Source organism: Bufo bufo, chromosome 3 (assembly GCF_905171765.1).
Source record: "Bufo bufo chromosome 3, aBufBuf1.1, whole genome shotgun sequence".
NCBI classification, from domain to species: Eukaryota; Metazoa; Chordata; class Amphibia; order Anura; family Bufonidae; genus Bufo; species Bufo bufo.
In genome coordinates this window covers 360,531,723-360,547,044 of record NC_053391.1, presented here as the reverse complement: position 1 = coordinate 360,547,044, position 15,322 = coordinate 360,531,723, and the positions used below count along the sequence as shown (strand labels likewise).

Genomic DNA, 15,322 nt, shown 5'->3' with positions numbered 1-15,322 from the left:
AAAATTTTTATGTTCGCAACATCTCTACTAAGCTCCTGCCCTGACGAGCGCCCTGATGAGCGGGGACGCCGCGATTATTCTGGGCGTACCGCTGCTTGCTCCGTTCTCCTGCTGATGATCTGAGGATGCCGAGGTTGCTGCTGAGCCATTGATCTGCAGTTGGGCGCGCTGACAGCGTAAGGTCTGAATCTTTGGAATCGAGGCAAGAGGAGTTGGTGCTGCATGTAATGAGCGGAGAGGTGGCGAACTGAAGCCCCCCCTCTGAGAATGAGGTGAGACTAATCCATGCTCCATAGAACACTGCTACATCTAATTCGAGGTAACATCTGAAAAGGCATGGGCTTTGGAGAATGAAAGGGGCGCCATGTGTGTTGGTTTCAGAAATGTATATATGGAATCTTGGTGGCACTTCTACCCCTGAAGGGCCCGTGTAAATTGATTGGAGTAAAAATATTAAAGGAGCAAGGATATCAACGGTGGCAATACAAAGCCTGATACAATGTTGCTGTTTGGACAGGGGGCTGGGGGTCGGGGGGGGGGGGGGGTCTGAGAGGGCTCAAGGAAGAGCTATTGAACCGAGCGCTCAAAAAACAGGCCTATCACTGGTCTGACTGTTATTGGAAGGAGGAAAAGTGGAAAGTTTGGGAAAAGAGAGGGAATAGCCCTAGAGTCTGTTTCCTGGTATTCTGAAACGGAAAGTAGATTGGAAACGGGATTACGATAATGAGAAGCTTCACTTAATTTACTAACTGAATAATAAACCCTCATGGAGATTATGAACTAACTGGAAAATTAACGCCTACTAACCGAGATACCACTACCGTCTTTTGAGATACAAACAGGCATGAAGCGCTTGCCAATGGAACTGAGCAACTACAGGCTGCTATGATTGATATGAACTAACTCTCTAACAAACGCGTATTAACCACTTCCCATCTGGGCCCTTTGCCCCCTTCCTGACCAGGCCAAATTTAGCAAAACGGACATATCTCACTTTATGTGGTAATAACTTTGGAACGCCTTTATTTATCCAAGTCATTCAGAGATTGTTTTCTCGTGACACATTGTACTTCATGATAGTCATAAATTTGAGTCAAAATATTTCACCTTTATTTATGAAAAAATCCCAAATTTACCCAAAAATTTAAAAAAAATCGCAATTTTCTAAATTTCAATTTCTCTGCTTTTAAAACAGAAAGTGATACCTCATAAAATATTTATTATTTAACATTCCCCATATGTCTACTTTATGTTGGCATCATTTTGGAAATGTCATTTTATTTTTTTAGGACGTTAGAAGGCTTAGAAGTTTAGAAGCAATTCTTCAAATTTTTAAGAAAATTGCCAAAACCCACTTTATAAGGACCAGTTCAGGTCTGAAGTCACTTTGTGGGGCCTACATAGTGGATACCCCCATAAATGACCCCATTGTAGAAACTACACCCCTCAAGGTATTCAAAACCGATTTTACAAACTTTGTTAACCCTTTAGGCGTTCCACAAGAATTAAAGGAAAATGGAGATCAAATTTTTAAATTTCACTTTTTTGGCAGATTTTCCATTTTAATCAATTTTTTTCTTTAACACATCGATGGTTAACAGCCAAACAAAACTCAATATTTATTACCCAGATTCTGCGGTTTACAGAAACACCCCACATGTGGTCGTAAACTGCTGTATGGGCACACGGCAGGGCGCAGAAGGAAAGGAACTCCACATGGTTTTTAGATGCCATGTCCCATTTGAAGCCCCCTGATGCACCCTTACAGTAGAAACTCCCAAGAAGTGACCCCATTTTGGAAACTAGGGGATAAGGTGCCAGTTTTATTAGTACTATTTTTGGGTACATATGATTTTTTGATCATTCAATATAACACTTTATGGGGCAAGGTGACCAAAAAATTGGTTGTTTTAGCACAGTTTCTATTTATTTATTTTTACAGCGTTCACCTTAGGGGTTCAGTCAAGTGACATTTTTATAGAGCAGATTGTTACGGACGTGGCGATACCTAATATGTATACTTTTTCTCATTTATTAAAGTTTTACACAATAATAGCATTTTTGAAACCAAAAAATTATGTTTTAATGTGTCCATGTTCTGAGAGCTATAGTTTTTTTATTTTTTGAGAGATTTTCTTATGTAGGGGCTCATTTTTTGCGGGATGAGGTGACGGTTTTATTGGTACCATTTTGTGGGACATACGCGTTTTTGATCACTTGGTGTTGCACCTTTTGTGATGCAAGGTGACAAAAATTGCTTGTTTTGACACAGTTTTTTTTTTTTTTTTTTTACGGTGTTCACCCGAGGGGTTAGGTCATGTGATATTTTTATAGAGCTGGTTTTTACGGACGCGGCAATACCTAATATGTATACTTTTTTTTATTTGTTTCACTTTAACACAATAATAGCATTTTTGAAACCAAAAAAATTATGTTTTAGTGTCTCCATGTTCTAAGAGCTATAGTTTTTTTATTTTTTGAGAGATTTTCTTATGTAGGGGCTCATTTTTTGCGGGATGAGGTGACGGTTTTATTGGTACCATTTTGTGGGACATACGCGTTTTTGATCACTTGGCGTTGCACCTTTTGTGATGCAAGGTGACAAAAATTGCTTGTTTTGACACAGTTTTTTTTATTTATTTTTTACGGTGTTCATCTGAGGGGTTAGGTCATGTGATATTTTTATAGAGCTGGTTTTTACGGACGCGGCAATACTAAATATGTCTATTTTACTTTATTTTTTCTATTTAAATTTTTTTTTTTTTATTCCTAACTTGGGAACTTTTTTTTTTTTTACATGTGAAACTTTATTTTATTTTATTTTTTCAACCCTTTATTTTTTTTATTTTTTTTTACACTTTTCGTCCCCCATAAGGTCATACAAGACCTCTGGGGGACATTTGCTTCACTTTTTCTTTTTTTTTTCACAGTTGATTTCTCCTGTAACTGGGGCTGACATAGTAGCCCCAGTTACAGTGGAAATGCACCCCTATAGAGGCTGTACAGCAGCAATCCTGCGCTGTACAGCCTCACAGCAGGGCTGATCGAGGTCTCTGAGAGACCTCACACAGCCCCTGCACTCTCCGGTCACGGCGGTCACATGACCGCCGGGCCGGAACAGGAAGCGCACAGCGCTTCCTTCTCTGCAGACACAGCGCTCGGTGAGCGCTGTGTCTGCAGCGATCGTGAAGGCAGGGACACCTGGGCACTGTCCCTGCCTTGTCTTAGGGTTGCCCTGCTGTCACTGACAGCAGGCAACTCGATCAGCAGCTGCACGATTAGCGTGCAGCTGCTATTTCTGACAGGACGTTTTAAAACGTGCTGTCAGAAATAGACGTCCACCCATAGGACGTTTATATCCTATGGGCGGACGTGAGGCGGTTAATTAAGATATTGCTACTGCTAATTTTTATTTATTTTTTTGTTTTTTCCTTTCTCCTAATTTACAACTTCACGGAACTAATTGTATGTGTATGTTTTAGGAGGGAGAATGAAAATTGATAGACCGTGACTGTATGAAGCAGTAGGGGCAACAGAATATGTATGTAAAAGAAAACTTATAACATACTGTTGTATATTGGGTCAGTAAGCTAATGCTCCCTCGCTATTAATTTAGCTACTGATACTGTGGTTGTTAGGTAAGGCGAGTATGGGAGGTGGGTAAGGGGTAGGTAGTAAGGAAATATTGAGATGGCTAGACAGGGAGTGGGGAAAAAAGGGCAGGGCACAGGTGGAGCTTAATACCTCAATTTCCCCAATGATTTAAAAATCTGAAAAATCAAAACAGTTACTCCTGACCAATATGCGAGGACAGATTAGCCCGCCAAAAAAGAAGAAAGCAGATGTGTCTTTAGTACAAGAGGGAGAGCCTGCTATTGAGGAAAGTTTTGGGTTGAAAACACTAGAGGCAAATTTCCAGTCTGGGGAGAGTGTTGATAAACAGGGGCGAGTGACGGAAGAAATTGCTGCAAAAAAAGAGGAGCAGGCTCCAAGTCTGCAGGATATATTTCAAGAAATAAAAAAATGCAATATAACAATTCACGATCTCTCTCTCCAGACTGGAAATATTAGGGAATCTGTGGGGCTCCTCAGAGCGGATGTCCAAAAATATAAAGAAAGATTGATAGAAGTTGAGAAAAGGACGTCTGATTCTGAGGACCTTCTGCAGATGATGGCAAAGGAAAAAGATTAACTGAAGGAAGAAAATAGGGTATTAAAAAACAAAGTACTGGAGCTGGAAAATAGGACTAGAAGGTCCAATCTGAGGTGTCTTGGGATCCCTGAGGGTGTGGAGGGGCAAGATTTATGCGCATTTCTGCAAGTATGGCTCAGGGAACAGTTGGGCCAGGACATCTCAGAATATAAAAATTTTGTGGAACGCGCATATAGGATACCATCCAAGCTACCGGTATCTGGAACGAGATCGAGACCCATACTTTTTAGTCTGTTATCGATTAGGGATAAGGAGGAGATCCTGCGTAGATCAAGGGCAAAAGGGAAATTAGAATATTTGGATGCAACAGTAATGATTTTCTCAGACTATGCAAAAGAAATGATGCAGGAAAGAAGTAGTTTAATTAAGGTGAAAAAAAATCCTGCGTTCTAACACAATGTTAGATACTCGCTGATGTTCCCGGCAAAACTTAGGATTGAGTGGGAAAATAAAAACTGGGTTTTTGATAAAGCAGATGCAGTCTAAAGTTGGATAAAGGAAAATATAAGGAGTTGAGGGGCAATAGGGCAGGAGGTCGGCGGGGGGGGGGTTGGGAATGCCAAGAGATAGAACCAGGAAGGTAATCAGCCTGGCTCATTCAGGAGGGAATGGGGAAGGGTATTTGCTGTGCTGGGTTAAGTTTTTTTTTGTTTGTTTTTGTTTCTCTTCTCCTCTTTCTCCCTGCCTTCTCTCCTTTCTCTAGCTAGGATAGGTCTTTATGAGAATAATTTCTTGGAATATTAGGGGGTTGAGTAGGGGAGCAAAGAGGGCGGAGGTTTTTGATGCAATACATAGATTTTTACCCGCTATAATTTGTCTACAAGAGACGCATTTGACCAGCGAAACGATACAGGGGCTGTGTAGACCATGGTTACAACACTCCTTTCATTCAGTGTACTCATCATATGCAAGAGGTGTGAGTGTTTTGATACATCGGGACATCGATATTAAAATAAGGGAAGTAGTTCAAGACCAGGAGGGCCGATACGTTCTGATTGATTGCTTACTGGAAGGAAGACCGTGGATTATAGCTAATGTATATATACCACCACCCTTTAAAATCGAAATCCTCTTAAAAATCGACGATTTTGTGCTTAAGGTAGGAGAAAAACCACTAATAGTTATGGGGGATTTTAATAATATTATGGATAGTAAAATAGATAGATGTGGGGTTGGTAAGATTCAAAATGTATGCACGGGTTCTAAATTAAAAAATATCACGAAAGAAATGGGCTGGATAGATATCTGGAGGGTAGTACATCCTAAATTAAAAAAATATTCATGTTTTTCAAAGACACATAAGAGTTTATCACGGATAGATTTAGTTTTCACAAACAATATAGGTGTATCGGAAATTGAAGGGTTAAATATGGTCAACGTGGGATCTCGGACCATAACCCAATTATTACAAATATAAAAACACAAAAAAAAATAACAATGAGGATGCACATAAATTTAGGGTGGATAAATACAATGGGGATACATGATAAGGTTTCAAGTCAGATAGGGGAATTTTTTGAGATGAATGATGATTCAGCAGCAGTTAATATAGTATGGGAGGCTGCAAAGGCCTATATGAGAGGGATTTTTTATAAAGAACACAGTAATATACAAGAAAGGGATAAGGGAAAAAATAATTAAACAGCAACAAGAGGGGGAAAAATATGAGGATAATTATATTAAAATCCTATAGAAAGTAACTATGAGGTCTGGATAGAGAAAGTTTCAAAACTGGAGGATGAGCGACTGTTGATAGCAGAACAACAGAAAGAAAATTATGTGAGGGACAATTATATTTATGCGCATATACCGGGTAAAAAGATAGCGGCCCTAGTAGCGACGCAGAAAAAAAAAAAAAATTATATACACTGTTTAGTGGACAATTTAGGAAATAAAATTACTGAGCAAAACGCGAAAAGAGAATTACTTCAAGAATATTTTAGAGATATATACAATACAAAGATAAATAAGGATCTGGGGCAGATTCAACAGTTTCTGGAGTTAGTAACTATCTCTACGTTAACATCAGAGCAAAGTGAGAAATTAGAGACCCCCTTGAACGCCCTGGAAGTGGACAAAATACTATCTGATATTACTTGAAATCCCCAGGAACAGATGGTATTCCGTTTGAGGTCTATGCTAAATATAGGGAAGTGCTGATTCCGAAACTGTTGATCATGTGGAATGATTCGAGGAAGTAAGGGAAGTTGCCAGACTCACTGAGAGAGGCATTGATCACATTAATTCTAAAACCGGGGAAAGATCCAACCCTTCCGGACTCATACCGCCCCATTTAGTTAATTAATACAGATAATAAGATATTGGCAAAAATTTTGGCAATTAGACTCAAAAGTGTGGTGTCGGGTCTGATACATGAGGATCAGATGGGCTTCATGTCGGGCAAGACCATAACGGATAATGTCATGCGTTATTACGTGAACACTCAGCTTGAGCCTGAAAATTGTGGTCAATGACTGATTGTTACATTGGACGCCTCAAAAGCGTTTGATACTATAGAATGGCCCTTCTTGATGGCAACATTGAAAAAGATGGGGATTGGAGATAAATTAATATCCTGGGTAAATTTGTTATACACAGAAATTTCAGTAAAAGTGATATTGAATGGGGAATATTCTGATAACATTCACATTCGCAGGGGGGTTAGACAGGGTTGCCTCTCTCCCCCCTGCTTTTTGCTATAGCCATGGAGCCGTTAGTGGATAGGATCAGGCAAGATGCAGCAATTGACGGTTTCAGGTTTGGTGAACACGAGGAAAAAATGTCTTTATATGCAGATAACATTATGCTGTTTGTTGGCTCACATAGATCTTTGACAAGGATCTTTGATCAATATGGAGATTATTCTGGGCTTAGGATAAATTGGTCTAAGTCAGCATGTGTCCCGAATGATCTTTTGAACGATTTTATTCCAGGCCCACTACAAATTATGAAGAATAACGAACCAGTTAAATACTTAGGTATTCAAATAACCCCGAACCCCAAGGATTATATCCGGCTGAATGTGACCCCAAAGATAAAAGAAATTAAGAAAAAGATAGAGGTATGGTAAAGATTGTATGTCTCGATGGCAGGCCGTATTTCCCTGGTGAAAATGTGCCTGTTACCATCCCTTAACTACGTCCTATGGAATTCACCGATAATAATCCCCAAAAAAATATTTGAAATAATAACTAGTACATTAATGGACCTGATCTGGCGAGTAAAAAAAAACTAGGATTAAAGCACAAATATTGTGCAGTCATGAGAAGGAGGGTGGACTATCAGTTCCAGATGTGGAACTTTATTTTATCTCCGGCCAAATAAAAAATATGATAATGTGGAGCAATACGCAAAGATATAAGGCTATGGTTGTAGGAATAAACAAAACACTAGAGAAATGTAATATATTTCAATTAATTGAAGCTGGAATCTTGCGACAACAGAGTAGTAATAAGATACCGCTCTATGAGTTGATGGATATGGTATGGAGACAGGCAAGAAAACTGTGGAACCAGGTGGGACTCCATGCGGACACCATACTTTGGGGTAATATTCATCTCACTGATTTGACGCTAATTGGGCAGTCAGTGTGGTGGAAACATGGAGTCTATAAACTGGGCCAGATATGGAAGCAAGGTGATATAATAGCATATTAAGACCTTAAACAGGAGTATAAATTGGGTAATCTAGAAGTGAGTTTTTTCTATCTACAGTTAAAATGTGAATTACGTAGGCTGGTAAGGAAGAATACGCAAATAGAGACCCTTTCGCAGACATTGCTTAATATATCCAGATTAATGGCAGGGAGGAAGCTAGTGTCTAAAATGTATGAATGTTTGTTACACCAAAAGAATAAGGGAAGGGCAACTTCTAGCCTAATGCATAAATGGAGACAGGCTATAAATCCCCAGCAAGAAGAGTTTTGGGTATCAGCAATACAGCAAAAAAACAAGGTTTCAAAGAACTTTTCACATAGGATAACCCAATTCTACATACTAAACCGCCTACACTATTCCCCCGAGAAACTTATGAAATATTATAAACCTAAAGTATTCAGCTGTTTAAAATGCGGGGAAATAGGGGTGGACAATGTCCATATACTCTGGACGTGTATAAGGATTCAGGAATTTTGGGGACAGGTCAAGGATAAAATAGAGCAATATCATCAGTTTACAATACCTAATAAATTTGAGATTTGTGTATTGGGAGTGATGGATAAAACACCACTCAACATCAAGAAATTGCATGTAAACTCCTATTTCAGGCGAGGAAATGTATTATGGGACATTGGGAAGGCAAGGCCACCCCCTCGATTAAGGAATGGGAGAGGCACACTAAAAATTTACTTATTAGAGAAGAATTCCTTTTGATAAATATTCAAAAGAAAAAGAGATTTGCAAAAATATGGAAGTTATGGCTAATGTAAGCCCCTTTGTTTTTCATTTTTGATTTTTTCGGGTTATATACCTCATATGAGTGGCGGGACCCCGGGGGGCGGTGAGTGACAGGATGCGGGGAGATAGATTAGAAGATTCCTTTTATAATTTTTTTTATTTTTTTTATTTCTTTATTTTTTTTTTCTTCTTCTTTCCTCCTGCACAGCAAATAATAAATAGGGAGGGGGGGGGGGCATTTATATATATATTTGTAAATTTAAGGTGATACAATGTTTACAATGTTTTGTATAATGCAAGAATATAATAAAGACTATTTTAAAAAAATTATAAAAATTTTTAGCCATCACCATGCAGTACTGAATTTCTCTGTAGATTACAGATGATCTTAAGAGTTCTAGAACTGTCAACTGGCCCACCCTTTAACAGACAATCCAATCCAAATGTGTTCTCAGTTTCTTTTCCATCTGTTGTTCAGTTTTCAAAGTCATTTGGCAAGTGACCCAAGAAACCAGTGGAGAAAGCGTTAAAAGGTTTACCTTACTTAAATGCGTCTGAAGTCACTGCAAAAGGTTTGACAGTCATCACTCAGAAGAATAATATACAAAATTTTCTTAAGTAACTCAAACAGGTCAATTCACGTGTCATGTTGAGAATGCCCAATATCCAATTTGAAAGCTATCTGAGCTGACACAAAGCTCTTTATGTTATGATCATCCCACAGGAGACCCTGCAACACCATGGATGATGCCAACAAATTGATAAACTCTCAAGAATGGTCTACAGCAGGATGGCAATGGACATATGTTGGCCAACATGGTTAAACATGTAAATGCACAACCACATTTTCCCACTTTTTTCTTAAATAATATCAAAAACTCAAAAGACTTTAAAACCTGGAGTCATCTTACCTGAAAAAGTGACATTAAACCCTTCATAGGACATGGAAAAGTCTGAGAGAAAACGAAGTTGTGCTGTAAAGTTTCCATATAACCCAGCACTAATCGGAGCTGGTAGTCTTGATCCGGTGAGACGTTTCAATGGTTGGTTGAAACTACCATTCTCTGTGATGAGTAGAAAATCATGGCCGCTCTCCAGGTGAAAAGTGTGGAAGGTGAAGAATACACCTGGAGGATGTTAATATACAGTTGGGAAATGAATTCTCATTTTAAAGTATTAAGCAACTGGTCAAGGCTGTTCAATTCCACCTCTTTGCAAAGAAAAGATCTTCCCAAATAAGAAAGTCTGAGTGGTTTTTGCACTGGAGTTGCAAGTGATTGCTGATTTAGCAATATTGTAAAAGACAGGCTATTAAGTGACAACATTAAATGATAAATTACATTTTTATCTCTCATGAATGATTGGTTTACTCATTGAATTGGGACAATCTTTAAGACTGCTCATTATTGGTTATATTGGATGAAATATCTCTCCACTCAGTATAAATGAACTCTTACATTCAGTTTATATTCATCCATTACATTCTGTTTAACCTTATCTTCAAAACCCTTTTTATTGAGTTCTAACAATAACAGATATTAAGATGCAGCATGAAATTGACATACGCCTATTCATGCTACTCTGTCTGCATGTCCAAATCTAGAAGGTCCCAGCTGCTGAGAGAACCTTCACCACTTGGTCATACAGTAAAAATAGTCACTGAGACATTACTAGCTTTACCATTAGCTTTCAGCAAAGGGCATTAGTAATTCTCTGTCTGGAGCAGAAGAAATGCATCAAAATAAGTATTTGCCATCATTAAAAAATATGCAACTGAAAAACATGCTGTCTGTCTTTCCCTTTTATGAAATCTGGGAGCTATAGTATGCCCCATATACAACAGGATACTGATAGTGGCTGGCAAGTGTGTGTGTGTTTTCACACACTGGATGTAGTCTTATTCATTGGATGTGGTCTTTTAGTCATTCACATTTAAAAGGGTTGCCATGATTGATGTAAAAAAAAGAAAATCAGACATTATAGAGTACATGACAATCTCTTTCTAACAAAGCTAGAACCTTCCTTGTATCTCACATGGAACCAGAGATCTCCAGAATAATGGCTACAATTGCTCTGCTAGATTTAGTTCAGACTGTCAGCTCGGTGAGTGTGTCCTTTCTTAGGAGGTATGTCTTTTCTCAGGGGGCATGTTACCCCATTAAAGAGCACAGGGCATAGTGGGGCTGAGCTTTAATGACAGAGCAGGGCCTCATGCACATGACCATATACAGAATGTGGTCCATGTTCAGTCCACACTTATTGAGGATTGAATACAGACTCCTTTATTTCTAAGGGGTTGCAAAAAATGTGAATGTCTGCCCCACAAAAAAATCATGTCCTACTCTTGTCTGTTTTGTGCAGACCGCAAAACACATACAATTGTGCACATGAAGACGAATATGTTAAGGATTCACATGATATCTTTTGTGCTCGTTTACTGGCATAAATTGATTAATAAATCTGGGCCTAAATGTTAATTAGTTTTTGCAGAGGAATGGAAAAGGGGAAGGCTGACATTTTTTTCAAAACAAAAATGTGAAATATGAGTTCTTACCTTTCCCATGTGACGTTTCTATAGTCCAAGTACAATTTAAGTTATTAGGGTAAAAATCAGGAAAACCGGGAGATAAGATAGTTCCACTTGATCCCTGTATATAACCCCCACAGAGAGCTGCGGACAGAATAATATCAAAAGTTTTTGAATTATTCCTAGGCTGAAGACCCATAAATTTATGAAGGCAATATCTATCTATCTATCTATCTATCTATCTATCTATCTATCTATCTATCTATCTATCTATCTATCTATCTATCTATCTATCTATCTATCTATCCCTCAATAATCTTTAACTGGGTATTCCCATCACAGACAATGGGTGCATATAGCTAGGATATGCCCCCATTGTCTGATAGGTGCGGGTCACCCCTCTGGGACGCGCACCTACAACGAGAACAGAGCGGAGAGAGCTATGGCTGGAGGACCCCGGATTTCCCAGGGTCCATCCACCACCAAGCGCTGCTCCCTGCTGCTACCATAGAAGTGAATGGGAGTGCCCCACGCACGCGCAGCCCCGGCTCCCATTAATTTCTATGGGGCAGACGGAAATAGCCGAGCCAGCACCTGCGCAGTGCGCCCTCCGTTCATTTCCCCGCTTCCTTCTCATTGTAGGTGCGGGTCCCAGAGGTGGGACCTGAACCTATCAAACAATGGGGGCATATCCCCATTGTCTGTGATGGGATTATCCCTTTAACAACTAATTTCCTATGAATCGGATGAATCATCTACTATTTTTTACTAAACTGTGTATAGTGTACTAAATGATTTTGATAGATAAACTCAGCTTTGCCGCATCTGTATTCATGTACAATGTAATGTCTCCAGACTCTCCATGTATGCTTTTATGCCAAACATACCTTCACAGCTGGGAAGCGGTCTGCTCCACTGAAAGTTGGGCTCACATTCTAAAGCCTGGTCATCACTAAGGGTATATCCAGAATCACAGCTGAAAGTCACAAGTGCCCCAACATAAAAGTCATTGCCATGACGCTGACCATTGACTGGGATTCCTGGGTCAAGGCAGTGATCGGATTGCAATTTTACAGCTGAAGAAATAAGAAAAAAGTCTGTAAGGTTTACACCATCAACATCATCACACAAACATGGAGATAGGTCAATCTTACCTATCCAACATCAAATGCATTACTACTATTCTTTGCTCTTGTAATATCAAGACTTCAAACATTTTGCTTCCAGAGGATCATGAAATTATTAGAATTTGAACCATGTTGTATCACGAACCAGAGTTAAACTTTTTCAAGTCTGTATTGCCGATAACCAGAGGATGAGATTACTGGAAAGCTTCATGCTTCAAGTTTAAATCTACATTCGCATAGTCATATAGCTGCCCTAAAGAAGTGTCCCCGTTATGTGTGTGGATTCCCACGTATGCCTCTCCCATTGTAATTGCTCCACATTCCTCCCAGGGGCCGGCAACCCCTTTAGTGAGGATCAGACGACACTGGAAGCACCAAACTTTTGATTCTACCTGTGTACACTAGGGTTGTGCCTACATTTGTGCAACAATACAAGGTGAGCCTAATCATCTAAAACGACTACTGTACTTCCTATCCATACATATCACCCTATGAGCACCTCTCCCTTTCTGTTTGCCCTATTTCACCCGATTAAAAGGTACATGCTCTAATATCACAGGAGTCAGTATAGAAAGTACAGAGAAATGTCGCAGGCCGTTTACGACAGCTACTTTTCCCCTGTAGTCTCCTGCAGCAGCGAATGAGAGGAGAAGACGAGATCTATCATGGTATATCTCAGTATTGGTGTGTGATTTTCAGGCCTTATGCATACAACTATATTATGGGTTTGTTTTTAGATGGAGCAGTACTTCCATAGAGGTACATGGAGTCCTTACCTAATGGCGGGTTTACACTGCCCAATTGTGAAGCAGATTATCAGGGATGAACATTCCTAAAATGCTTGTATCAGACAATCTGCCTGTCTAAGGCTTATTGCACTTATGGCTTTTCCAGTGTTTTGCGGTCCGTTTTTCACGGATCCATTGTTCCGTTTTTTGTTTCCGTTGTGTTTCCGTTTCTGTTCCGTTTTTCCGTTCCGTTTTTCCGTATGGCAAATACAGTATACAGTAATTACATAGATAAAATTGGGCTGGGCATAACATTTTCAATAGATGGTTCAGCAAAAAACGGAACGGAAACGGAAGACATACGGATGCATTTCCGTATGTGTTCTGTTTTTTTTGCGGACCCATTGACTTGAATGGAGCCACGGAACGTGATTTGCGGGCAATAATAGGACATGTTCTATGTTAAAACGGAATGGAAAAACGGAAATACGGAAACGGAATGCATACGGAGTACATTCCGTTTTTTTTGCGGAACCATTGAAATGAATGGTTCCGTATACGGACCGTATACGGAACGCAAAAAACGGCCAGTAAACGGGGAAAAAAAACGGCCGTGTGCAGGAGGCCTAAGGCCTTACACTTGTTCATTTGTCCATTGGGTGAAACTGTCTTTCCTGCAGGCAAGTAAATTATCGGTTCTGGGCAGCAGATCGTGCTGTCTAAACAGCGAGCTGCTGCCCTGGAACAATATAGCTATATGAAGATGAGTAATCGCTCTTTCTCATACTTTGGAGGTGATCGCGGCATGTAAATGCAGTGCTTCACCCCCACTGAACAACGAGCAGTCAGTTGTCGGGAAGAAACGCTACCTTCCCGATAATTGGCTTCTACTCGTCCTCTCTTTGTAGTTCTATTTTAAATGATCCAGGGGGCATGTTTTGTATAGTGGTAAGGAGTTCCCCTATTTCCACCAGATTCACTGTATATAAATGACCTGCCACTAAGTTTACTTCAATATTATTACCATACCAACAACATTTCATTTTCATGTATTATACAAAATTAATTAAAAAAAAAAAAAAATATATATATATATATATATATATATAAAAAAAGAAGCCTCAGAAGTAAAAAAAAAATTCAAAAATTCAAAAATTTTATAAAAGACAAATTTACATAGCACAAAAAGGTATTCCATCTGTGAAACAATGTAAAGGAATTTGTGATAACCTATGAGATATTTCTCCTGATGATGGAGTTTATGGAGCTTGATCTGTGCAAACTGCAGAGATAACCGTGGAAAGGTCTTCTTCATTATGTCATATGGAGAAAAAAAATGCCACGATCTACATACAATGTGGGTCCCTTGATATGCGGCAAATTTGCTGTTGTCTGCACACATTAGTTGCATTTGATTGTGCAGATTTATTTTCTATTAGTTATTTAAATGGACTCAAATGGACATCAAATTACTTGACTTCTGTAAAAGTTGCATAGTGATGCATGGTATAAAATCTACTAAGAATAAGTCTTCCCTATCTAAGGGTAAGATTTCATGCATATTTTATGGTTCTGAACCAGCTTTGTTTCCAGGATAATGTATTATGTTGGTATTTCTTTATATCTATGAGATTTCTGTGCAGCTTTAGTGTCTGTAAAGTAATTTAGAAATAAAGTATTAACCTAAAATCTTGGATAGCAAGCCAGAAAAAGTCACATTTTTTTCATACAAGATGTCTTGAAGCTAGGAAATACATTAATTAGATATTAGTATGGTTGCTATCAGTATGGATGTAGTCATAACAGGAGTGTTTTCAACTATTTTCTGGGGCAGGTCTTCACAAGGTTATCCCAAGGCAGCACAGCACGACTTAATTAAAATTGCAATTTTCATTCTGAAGAAACCTGAGTTACTTCCATCTTGCAAAGAAATCATATAATAAATAGTTACTTTTAGTAACTATTTATTTTATAGTGCATATTACATGACCAAAATATCTGTGACAAAGAGAAAGAGATCTAAAGAACATATAAACCGGATATATATATATATATATATATATATATATATATATATATATATGAACGATGAAAAGAGGGCAGCACTCCGGTCTTGTGGTGAAAATAAGGTGGAATTTATTACACCCAAAAGCAATGCAGCATTTCAGCTCTCTCAATGGAGCCTTTGTCAAGCTAGTGAATACAGTGCTCTCAACGTGTTTAAAAAGGTAGATCTCATCAGTGTTACATAATTGGTCATCAATAAATGAATACAAATATACAGTGAAAAACATGATTAAAAATGACATTTCAATATGGTACATGTGCACAAA

At 38.8% G+C, this 15,322-nt stretch overlaps 1 protein-coding gene across 1 annotated transcript in view; it reads right to left on the bottom strand.

Annotated features, from left to right (window-relative positions):
- Window positions 1–15,322, bottom strand: part of CSMD2 (CUB and Sushi multiple domains 2) — a 1,002,961-nt gene that overhangs the window by 237,839 nt on the left and 749,800 nt on the right. The window contains exons 18-20 of the mRNA XM_040422265.1: window positions 12,022–12,210; window positions 11,162–11,278; window positions 9,519–9,734 (exon numbers count right to left, since the gene is read on the bottom strand). Of these exons, the coding sequence (XP_040278199.1) occupies window positions 9,519–9,734; window positions 11,162–11,278; window positions 12,022–12,210 (522 nt within the window). The remainder of the gene's footprint in view (window positions 1–9,518; window positions 9,735–11,161; window positions 11,279–12,021; window positions 12,211–15,322) is intronic.